Below are 11,858 nucleotides of genomic sequence, written 5' to 3'. Positions count from 1 at the left end.
AGTAGAATTATGCTATTTTGTCTACAAATATGCGTTGCGATTTCTAACACGTTATGCAATAGTTAAGTTGTTTAAAGTTGATCAAGTTATCTAATATAGCTTTATACACGAGCGTGTCTCTTTAATAGACAGTGCACGCTTGTGAAGGGTTGTGCCTTCTGGGAAGTGTTCCAAGGAAAGGGCATACCTTTTCACAAGTGTCAACCCATCAACGATCCAATTCAAGCGTTATAGCCGACCCTGGTGAAAAAATAAACGAGTTCAGCATAGTTCCATATAGATGAGCTGTATTCCTTTGTCATTTCACAGCATTGCAAATTGGAACACTTGGGCTAAAGCCTCCATAGACATTGTAGATACAACATTTTCTGGTGGGGCACAACATGCTCTCTCTAGGTGGTCACTTAGTGACTTTATCAGGTCGGCAGAGGTCCTTGAGGGGAGAGGAGAGTAACAATGGACCAGTGTGGCTGATTGGTACATCCAAACATTGAAAATTGTAGGGCTTGCCTGACTGGTGCCAAAAGAATCGGTAGAATGGAAAATGAAAAAATCTCTCTTAGGCTCCTAAACTGAAGTGCTCTAATAGCAATGTCACATGCATTAGACTCGCATGCACAGTTACAAGCACAAACTTCCAAAGAGCTGAAACATGACTGGATTGCAACCGTCCCATGGGGAGTATTTAAACTTCACTGGTTCATGCCTTGCACATTAATTAAATGCACAACTGTATACAACATAAGGACCCCAATACGACTGTCCTGCAACAAGAAGCTTGAACGGTTGAATAATAGAGCACTATGCGGCCCACCATCAGACCTGAAGCCCCTCCTAGTAAGCTGACCTATAGGTCTAGTTATAATGCTGTCAGCTGGGCTGATTGAAATACTGTGCCACTTGGCAGCGCTGCCATGTGGCAGCATGGAATGTCGCAGGCTGCACAATTCTGTGCTACTTGAGCCTGCCCTATGCTTCCATGCTGCTGGCTTACCTGAAGGTGCTGCTGCTTGCGTCTGTCCTGATCCACCCAGGATGACCTATTCTTTAGAGATGCAAAGGACACAAAACCATGCACTGATTGGTATTTGGACCAAATATGAAGTTGTCAAGATGGGCACCCATAAGGTAAAGTAGACTCACAAATTGCAAGGGAACCATGGATCTTCAACTGAAGCAGAGCATTGAGGCCAGGACAAGGATTCATTAGAAATTCCAAGACGGGATTCAAAACAAAACATAAGAACTTTTAGTTAAAACTGGATGAATTAACACTCAAATCTTAGTCTGTGACTCATGTACACTTGGTATTGTCCACCTTATATCCCAACTCTTGCTTTTCTTTTGTATCACATCAGGCATTTAGATTCCTGATGTGATAAATGCAATCTACATTCCATTTTCGCACCCATACATTTAGATTCCTGATGTGATAAAGGCAATCTACATTCCATTTTCGCACCCATACAAAGCTTCAGTCTCTATTAGCCACTCAAAATCTCTCTCTCTCTCTCTCTCTCTCTCTCTCTGTGCCCCCCTCCCCCCTCAAAATGCACAGGCGTATGAGCATTTACCAGAACAATAGTTGCAACAAGACAGGCATTTTACCAATGTTACAAATTTCCATGAATGCAGATTACAAGCTATCCCTAAAAATGACATCCTTGAACAAGTTCCAAGGAGAACAATGGTCATTACTCAGTGATGTAAATGATGGCCAGTAAAATAAAAATCTATCAAATGCAAAATAGAAAAAAACTAAAAGTGATGCAGCATAAAAGTGGAAGAGCTACCAGCTTTACCTTGTCGGGTAGAGTGAAATAGTCGGAAACATCGAAGGACCTTCATGTAATATTTCCTTGGAAAGTCGTGCCATCTAACTATTAACGACTATAATAAGTAGGTCATTCTTGCTGCTGAGGACTGCTTTGATTGCCAGTTTCGTGATGTTGCTCACCACTGCTGGTGTCAGGTGTAGAAGTATTTCTGGTCGACAAACTGCCTCCTGATGGTGAAAGTGCTGATGAGAAAAGACGAAATAACCAAGAGATGGGAACTGAGTCTCTGCTGCCATCACTCTCACCAGCCTCATTTCTTTCACGACCTGTCTCAGTGGTCCCTCCAGTTTCCCCTTCAGCCTCCGACAGGCTACTTGTTTCACTAGACCCCACGGAGAGACTACCGAGATCAAAGCCTATCCCTGGCATGCCCCACAAAGTAAATCGTCTTTGACCTTCATCACCCTCATTACTGGAGGACCCTGAAGTTTCTGCATGTCTGGTCCTTGTGGTTCCTTGTCCTTCCTCTCGATTGGGATTCACATTTGAATTTGTTGCAGCACGATTCTTTTGTGCCTCATAGTTAGCATCATCTGTAGGTCACTCAAAACGGCACACTGGACAGGAGTTATGCTGAGCTACCCATGGAAGGATGCAATCAACGTGATACATATGCTTACATGGCATTTGCTGCACCTCTGTGCCCACTTCAAAATCATCCTTGCAAATTGCACATTGCATCTCCAGAGATTTAATGTGCTCTTCTAGAATCTTTAACTTTGGAAGTCTTTCAACTGCTGATTTGGATGCCGGAGGTGTTCCATATCTGTTTGGATCATTTTCAGCCAAAATTTGGATCAGCCTATCCAGCTCTGTACCAACGAAATAGTCTCCGAAACGACCTGGCAGCATTTGTGGCCTCGAGCCTCGCCCATTATCAACGAGTACCTCCAGGCTCCCGAATGGATGCGACATGACTCCTTGCAATATCAACATAGGAAGCGACGGTACCACAACCGCAGGAATTTCATCTTGGTCCACCCGATCTACGGGTGACGATGGAGATTCCGAATTCAAATCGTCAACAACTGCCATCATGGCTTCTAAAAGAGATGAGACTTCCGAATGCTGCCGGTGCCCACGGGGCTCTGTTTGCGGATCTCGTGGATTTGTTGCTGTCGGGCTCGAAATCCCAACTGCAGGAGGAGAAGGTGCCCGAAGAAGGTTGCCCAGGGGCTCGGGTAAGCTAGAGAATGCTAGACCATGTTCAACCTCCGTAGTATGGAGCTCTTCCACAAAGCCTCCATTGCAGAAAGTGCAGAATACATCGTCGCCGAGGTTCGGCCATGTCTGAACGTTGCACTGATGGCACCAATAAAGGGGAGCTGCCACTGCAGCCATAACGGTTCTTCCTCCGCGAGCTTCGAGGGCACGTTAGAATTAGCCAAAACCAAAATGGATTGTCGTACCCAAAAGCAAAGTTGTGGGCGTTGGTGCAGCTTGCAAGCTCCTTCACTCAAGCGATCTGTTCCGCTTTCTCTCTATCTCAGAATTCCAAGAGCTGCGATTTAGGAAGTTTTCTCGCCGCCCCTTCTGTCTCTGTCTCTTTTTTTCTCTGCTCTTCTGCTTCTGCTCTCTGTCTCGCTCGTCTTCTCCTCCTCCTAGTGCTCTTCTCTGCTCTCTTTCTCGCTTGTTTCTTCCCTCCTAATGCTCCTCTCTCTCTCTCTCTCTCTCTCTCTCTCTCGCGTCAATATACCCTTCTCTTCCCCACTCGCTTTTCTCTCTCTCTCAGACTCAAGATCCCCTACCTCGCCCTGTTTCTCGCACTATCAAACATGTTTCACGTGTCCAACAGTCGATTTAGCCACATGGCAGCGTCACAGTGAAGAACGGGAACTTTGGGCTTTGACCATTGGCTTCTTCAGAATGTGCTGGAACATACAAGAACCACCATTGATCACGGAGTAAACCAAAAAAAACAATGGAAAGAACACAACCAAGAGCCGCTTTCCACGTAGCAAAAGCAAAAGTGTATGAAAGTAATGGCATTGGCCTTCAATGGACTTTTGCAAAGCGGAAACTAGGGTGCGGTAGGCAGCCTAAGGGAAACGACAGAATGAATTACAAAATTTATAATAAGTTGATTTAAACTAACAATGTTTTAAATTGAAATGAAAAAAGTAAGCTGAGAATATCAAAATTGTATGCTTTTCGCTTTTCTGCGCTTAAAAAGAAAAGATATGCTTTTACCCACGACTTTTTATGCTATATGAAGATTGCGACTCTTTCACCTTACTGGTCTCTGGTAAAGCTTTGTAGGAGCTTCTTTGCAAGCTCGCATGCCATGGTGTTTCATCTTTTGATATTCTCTCTTTGGAGATAAATACCAGTGATGACGGTGCCTCTCTCTCTCTCTCTCTCTCTCTATCTATCTATCTATCTATCTATTGATCTATCTATCTATCCCTATTTGAGTGCTTATTGATCCTTGCTTCACTTTGGCTCATGTGGGATCCTTGCTTGTTTTAGTTGAGCCTATCTTGGTGGCTACAGGTGTTGCATGGTTGTTGACCTAGTGCTTTTATAAGAGTGTCTTTGCTCTTCTTTGGTACTTTTGATTGTGTGTTGGGGTTCCTAATTCGAGGCATAATCGGTCGGGTTGAGGTAGTTGTTGTTTTCAATAGGTTGTCATCTCTTTCATTAAATATTCATTGTCTTTATGAATCTTTGTCCTTGCCCAATTGTGAGTGTTTAAAGCAACAACTCAAGGGGTTTGTCTTTGAGCTTAGCCATATGTGTTAGTGTGTAAGTTACTGAAGCATAATTTTTTAGACTCCTTCCTTAAGAGTTATCCTAAGCCTTCTTTGTTAGCAAGATTGGTGTGTTTGTTTCTCTCTACATGGCTCTGTCCGTGTGTTTTTTAGAACATCATTTTTGTGGTTGATGTGGGCGGTTGATTGTGAGCTTGGTTGCCTTTCTAAATGTTGAAGGTTACTACAATTCCTTGCTCACTTTGTTCTGCAAATTGCCAAAAAAAGTTATTCTGCCAATTAAATCACGGTTCTTGCCATTCCAGGTATTAGCCATTGCTTATTTTCATTCTTTGCATATTTTCTGTCATTCTTTTTACTAGAAAGCTTCTTCTTCTACGTTCATCCAAAGAGTCAATCTTTTACCTTCAATTTTTAATGTATTTTTTAATGCTTGTAGAAAGTCAAAGAAGCCTATATGAATGGTGCATGCAAGATATTAAAATTTCAAATTTTAGTGTGAATGTGACTACTGATATTCAGATAATATGCTAGTGTCCCATCTATTCGCAATACTTCTTTGTAATACTATTGGACCCTAATGCATGTTCTCGAAGGGAGGTAAAGATTTAGAATCAGCAGTAGAGATAGCCAAGTTTGATACAAGTTCGAAGGATGATATTTCATATGATTGTAGTCCATGACCCAATATTATTTAGGTTGCAACCAAGGATGAGTTATGATGTCTTGTGAGCATAGTCTTATATTCATGTATTCATTGGGCTTCATTCCCAAAAAGGTGTTATCTTTGCATGTCACCAAGGAAATAATTAAACACTACCCCTGACATTTGCAGGGAGGATCGGGTCCTGATGGACCCTGTGTCGTGTTTCGTGTTCATATTGTTTTTCACTCTTTTTTTCCCTTTAGGGAAATTTCATTAAAAGATAAGATCCAAGTTTCATTTTAAGGAAGTAGTTATGTGCTCCATGACAAAAGAAGGAACTATGAAGTATACTGAGTGAGCAATGAATGAATTAATAAGACATACCAAGGACTTTGAAATTTAGAGAGTTTGGCAGTGACGATAAGCGGGTCTCTCATGGTTAAGTAGAAGCTACATGTGGTTTTTCAACTACATGGGTGTGAAAATTATTTTGAAATTTCTTTGGATAGAGCCTCATAGCTGAAGCTAGTGCTTTTGCACAATCATGCACTCTTGTTTAATATTTTCTACAAGATCATGGCTCATGCCAAAAGCCAAAGTTCCCATTACAAATTATGAGTGTCTCAAACAAGATAGCAGAGATCACCTGAAAAGTGGGTTCTTCATAAACAACAATCACTGAGGCTTTAACCTACTTGGCGACCCTCTTTTGCAAGCTGTAGCATCCATATTATAGAGAACAAAGACTTTCTAATCCCGGCAGTACCAAGGATAATGAACCTTGTATAGCCATTCTTCATCTCATCCGCAATAAGCCCCAAAAAGTCATCATATACACTCCAAATCAATCCTTGTGTCGGAAAGCTGTTCAACGTCCGCTGCTGCATGATTGCAAAAGAGATAAATCAAGCTTCTCTTGTTGAAGTTCTCTAATCGGAGGAAGCTTGATTGATTGATCAAAGATTCAGGAACAACAATCGAGAGAGAACTTCAACTGAGAAGCTTGATTGATTGATCAAAGAAGGTTTGAATGACTGAGTGAAATTCCAGACATACGACAATTTTTCTTTAATACAAAAAATAATTGCAGCAGCGTGGATTTTGATTGGGAAGTTCTGTGTTCATGCATTGAGATTAGACAGGGTGAGGGCATACTGCGCCCTATGTGATCTATAAGACATTGAGTTAGAGAAGCACTTTGCTTTCAAATACCTGTGTACTACGAGATCCAAGGTCACCACCAATGTCTTTTCAAGATAGATTTGGACCCCTCTCTAGCCTCTTGGTTCACTAGCCCCGCCTTGAGCAGGGAGGATCACTGTGACAGAGAGGAATGCCTTTCTCACAATGTAGAATTCGATGTTGATCCTGTCTGCTTCTCTTTCGTTGTCATCAAAGGGGATGCATCTTGGCATTACGAGGAAACAACCTTGGATGTTCTAGTAACCCACATTCCCTCGCGGACCTCTTGCAGCATGACGCTTAGATTGCAAGAAATGCTGTAAGATCCGCTAGTTAAATCTTCAGATCTATGAGCTCACTAGGTGTGATGTCTGTTCTTTAGGTGGATGGCCCTGGTTATCACGAGTTGCTGAATATGCTTGCAGACAAACATGAATTCGTAGTGCACACACGAGGCCTATATAGATTCTCCTTCAAAAACAGGTCACCATACCATAAAATTGTCGATTTTGACATCCACATTGGCCATATCCCTTATCAGGAAGAACACACGACAAATGGTATGACACCGTTTCCTCCAATTCAGAATATTGTTTCTACTTTGGTTGAGAGGCATTTATAGAAGTGTTGTCTTTTGATTGCAGAGCACTTCAACCCTCTAATGACATAGATCACTAGGTTAGAAGATGCCATTTATGTAGTGCAATTTGAGCAACACTGGCTGCAAGTGCAGACTGATCATCAAGCCTCCACTGGCCTCACCTTGACCATGGAGGATCACTGTGAAGCTAGAAATGAATCTGGAAGACAGAGCACTTCTGCCAAGCCTTTCACTGACCTGCGAGTGAAGGACCTCATACATGGAATTAGAAGGTGGTTTTCGAACCTGACTAGACCCAAAGCAATGCTTTTATTTTGCCTTGTTTTTGCCATGATGCAGCTTGTCCTAGAGGCTATTTCTCAAACCATACATCTCACAGTGTAGGGTGCTCGCATCTATAGCTGTTTGACAAAAATTGTCAAAAGTCATACATTCACTCTACATCTGTGCCAATATAGTGTGTTCTAATGACCGCAAACAATATTAGGCAATCTGGCAGGTACGGAACCAGGTGTGTAGGATTGAAATCTCTCAAGTGCTCCCAACAATTCACAAAGGCAACACTACGCCATGGCTCGTGCAAAATATGCGGGGGACATTGGGAGCGAAAGGCGGTCGTGCAAACTTCAAACTCTGAGGCATAAAAGCTAAGCAGAGGTAAGTGAAGCAACCAGTGTCAACAAGCTAGAGAAAAACAACGGATATCTCAAGGCAATCCCAGGGCTTCGGCATCAATTTTGCATTGATTGGATCTAGAAAAAGTTTGGAAGAAGCAAAACCCAAATGGAGGATGACCGTGGTTGTACAACAAAAGGAGCGATTTTATCAAGAGGAGATATGAGCTGGAAGGGAACCCAAAATCAGTTGAAGCTAAAACTACATAGAGGAAACTGATTTTGGGAGCAGCAGGGAGAATTCAGACGGCAAGGCAAGATGGGTAGAGGAGGACCACATGGAAATTGGGAGGGAGACTACATGGAATCAGAAGGTGGTTTTTGGATTTGCTTCATGTAGGATTAGATATTGAGAGTTTGATCACCAAAAAAGGGGAGCTCTAGATTGACTTGACGCAGGAGGTGACTTGATGGATGCAGCAAGAAGTTTTCTCCGTGCACCATCTTTTGCTTATTATATGGAGTTGATCCAATGACTTTGACGGTAGCAACAGACTCACCTTCTCAGCCTTTGTTCACAGATCCCTTCGAAATCCTCCATGAACAAGACAACGAGAAAAGGGAAGGGCTTAGGGGAGTCTAGTTGTCTCCTAAAACTGAGCAAGAAACTGAGAACAATGTCAGTGTACTTAAAGCAAAAATCAATCTACAATGTCAATGAACTTAAAGCAAAAGTCAATCTACATCAACGAACCACATTCATTACACGTGGCTCAAGGAGGTGGAAGAAAACCAAAACATCTCTTTAGACTGTGCAAAAATTGTAATTGTCCTATTTTGTGATTGGTGCATGGTGTGTGCCACTTAACTACTATTGGAAAGTATGAGCTGCGTGACATGGTAGATATGAATGAGAAGATATCAAAATCTTCTTTCTTCCTTCATGAAAAGAGACCAGTTTTGTGTTGGATCCAAATAAGGAAGATGCTCCTCTCAATTGGCCACTAATCAATAGATACTCTAAGGTCAAATGGACACATCAATTTTTTCATCGCAGCGTCAAGTTTCATGAAGGTGCTATCACCAACATGTATTTTGCCAGGTCAATTAAGGAGGAAGGGGGCGACGCCTGACGAAATCATATGCAAGGTCTTCAGCAGCGTTGTCTTCACATGAATTCATAATGAAGGAAGAATTGCGTTTTCAATAAAAAAGTCCTATAGCAAATATTTGCTTAGATTTGTTGTGCTCGTACTCCTTCATTGTTTTCACCAGCTATTGGATTCCCATGCTCTATAAAATTGAGATTTGTGAGGCTTTGGTATCACACATCTTCTTACTTAAATTGGATTTAGACATGCATGAGCACAACTTAGGGTGTCTTGAAGCGGTGGACGAGGACGACTGAGATAGTACTAAGAAAATGTAGTCTCACTGCCTACAAGAGATTCATAGCAAATAGATGATCATGCAGCTTAGCATCCCCTAGCCCTATGAGAAAGTGCAGTAAGAGCTGAGCATCACTCATCGTCTCGTGGGGCTCACATCGTGAGTTCAAATGTTTAATCCTAGCAATATAGTCTCTTAAGGACTTTGTCTCCTTCTGCTTTACCTCAGAGTTGGTTAATCGTTGGGACCACTAAGGGAAAAACCGACAACAAAAGATTTGCGCAATGTGTCCTAATTTATTTTCTCCTCAGGGTTTAAGGCTCTGAACTATTGTCCAGCCTTGCCATCAAGGCTTAAGCCATAAGCATTGGTCTTGTCTAGATCTCCAATATCACCAAATGTCTCATGGATTTGTTGAAATTTCTCAACATGGGAGACTGGGTCTCCTTCTCCTATAAACTTGGCGATTAGTTTGGAGATTGTGACAAGATTTCTCCTTGAGGAGTTGGTACCCTTCTTGGAATAGCTGAAGGTGGCGTTGTAGCCCCCCTCCCTAGTGCTTGCACCAGGATTCTCATAGCTTTGTCCATAAGGACCATTTGTGCTACAGGAGGAGGTTGTGCAACGATGGGCCCTGTCCCGTACATTGGTGGTCGTGATGAAGGGTTCCACGGATTTGATGGCACAAAGTTGGGATTCGAGGGCCCTGACCCACTAGGCATTTGCATTGTGAATTGGGTCGAGTTAGGCCTAACAGGTTGGATTGGGTAGGGAATATCTCCCATGTTTTGTTGCCAAGGAGGAATCATAGGGGCTTCTAAGGTGGAGGGTCTTAATTGTGGGCCTTCGAGGTTACTCCTCTCCCCGCTTTGCTCTAGGGATCCTTGTGAGAATTTGGGTCCAAATGCATCCCCATAGGAGTGTCTATCATCAAAGAATTGATATGATAGGGGTTGATTGCCAGTAGGTATCGTAAAATCAATAGGACACTTGGCATAGCCACATCATCAATGGCCACCTCAAATGTGCCATGTCAGTTGGCCACCACCTGAGCATGCCACATTAGTAGTGGCCACCTCAGCATGCCATGTCACCAATGCTACCTAAGGACATAGTGCCACTCAAGCACCTTTTTGTAATCAGCATGTGACCCACATTGCCACATCACTGCATGCCACTTCATCATTTTGACCACTCCCTTGGAGAAAGTTTGGCACTTAGTTCAAACGACCACAACTTTTGATCTAGAAGGAATTTTGCAGTGGTACAAAAATAAAAAATTATCAATAGATCATCATGACCCCCCCCGCATCTCTCTCTCTCTCTCTCTCTCTCTCTCTCTCTCTCTCCCCCCCCCCCCCCCTTGAGTCTTGCTTGTGATATCGGTGGTTGGGCTGGCATTTGAAGCTCTATAGTTGCCCTAGTCTACCTAGCAAATGGGTTTAGCAATTCGGCAGGGTCTATCAATCCAAACCTTTTCGTGATAGTGGAAAAGGTTTCCCTTAATCTAGCTGCTACTATAGATGGGACATGAGAGTGGAGATCATTGGGGATGTAGTTCAGAGCCACTGAGGTTCTAACATTAGAGGGCTCACCCATGTCTCCGTCTTGGCTCATGGGCTCTTTTAAGCTGGATAATTCGCTTGGCGGTGGTTCTCACAAGGAGTGAGAACTGACTTTTGAGCTTGCCGCACCCTAAAGATGCCAAACTAGTAGGCTAAGGGTGAGCTTGTAGGACTCTTCTTGATCTCAAGATCATGGGCACAGTTGAGGCCTCAATTCTAGGTTGATTCTTCCTCGACGGGGGGGTAAGGGGTAGTAGCCCCTTGTGGCTTCCTGCATGCAAATTTCATCATATCCCGATGCATGGGGTCCCAATTTTCAAGTGCTAGATTACACTTATATCCCTACTTTTTGCTAGTTTTTGTGTTCCCAGAGCTATCCCTCAGGATGAGGGGATAGTGCTAAGACACCAACCCGATGGGATAGAGTTAAAGCACTGACCCAACAAGATAAAGATAAGGCATTAACTCAACGAGATATAGTTAAAGCACCGATCTGGCAAGATAGAGCTAAGGCACCGACCAAAGGGATAGAGATAAAGCACATGTCTTGCCGAAGATAGGATAAACTTAATATGCTGAGGCATGGGAATTAGTGGATGAAATACACTGGTCAAAAGCCTCTTTAGGGGAAGCCATGAGTGCAGGAGGATGCTCGGGAACACAAAAGAGGAGGCTATGGAATGCAACGTTACTCAAGAGTGGGAAATTGAAATTGTGAAAATAGCCTTAGAAGTGTACTTTCTAAAATGGGAATTGCCCTTAAAAATGCTTTTAATTACAATATTTTTATATTTATTATTTTTATTTTGGAAAGTCTCTCTCTCTCTCTCTCTCTCTCTCTCTCTCTCTCTCTGTCTCCATCTCTTTGTGTCCCTATTCTCTCTCTCTCTCTCTCTCTCTCTCTCTCTCTCTTTCCATCTCTTTGTGTCCCTATTCTCTCTCTCTCTCTCTCTCTCTCTCTCTCTCTCTCTCACACACACACACACACACACACACACACACACACACACACACACACATACATACACACACACTAATTGCTACCTATCTCTCTCACACACTCTCTCTCTTGCATAATACAGATATACAAATATCTACACAGATTTGAAATTACAAATATTTTCGCTTTATCATTCATAGACCATAGAGAGCCATCAATCTAGAGGTGCAAATTTAATAAATAAAATCTTAATAATAAATGGAACAACACTTTGTATTATTTATGATTTATGTTCATACATGTAACAATGCCTCATTGCCAAGTGCATTGTTGAAGCACTAAGGATCCAAGAAATTGGATATTATGAAATAC

At 42.6% G+C, this 11,858-nt stretch overlaps 1 protein-coding gene across 1 annotated transcript; it reads right to left on the bottom strand.

Moving 5' to 3' along the window:
* Nucleotides 1-1,602: 1,602 nt before the first annotated feature.
* LOC147892119 (E3 ubiquitin-protein ligase RING1-like) lies at nt 1,603-3,675 on the bottom strand. Its single transcript, XM_087388469.1, has one exon. It carries the CDS (start codon nt 3,177-3,179, stop codon nt 2,379-2,381), a length of 801 nt encoding a protein of 266 aa, XP_087244595.1. The 5' UTR covers nt 3,180-3,675; the 3' UTR covers nt 1,603-2,378.
* Between the last annotated feature and the right edge of the window lie 8,183 nt (nt 3,676-11,858).

The sequence above is a fragment of the Dipteris shenzhenensis genome, chromosome 17 (genome assembly GCF_047967505.1).
Source record: "Dipteris shenzhenensis isolate YYH24624 ecotype China chromosome 17, Dip_SZ_1.0, whole genome shotgun sequence".
Lineage (NCBI taxonomy): Eukaryota > Viridiplantae > Streptophyta > Polypodiopsida > Gleicheniales > Dipteridaceae > Dipteris > Dipteris shenzhenensis.
The sequence above is the reverse complement of the archived record's forward strand: the minus strand, read 5'-3'. Positions and strand labels throughout refer to the sequence as shown.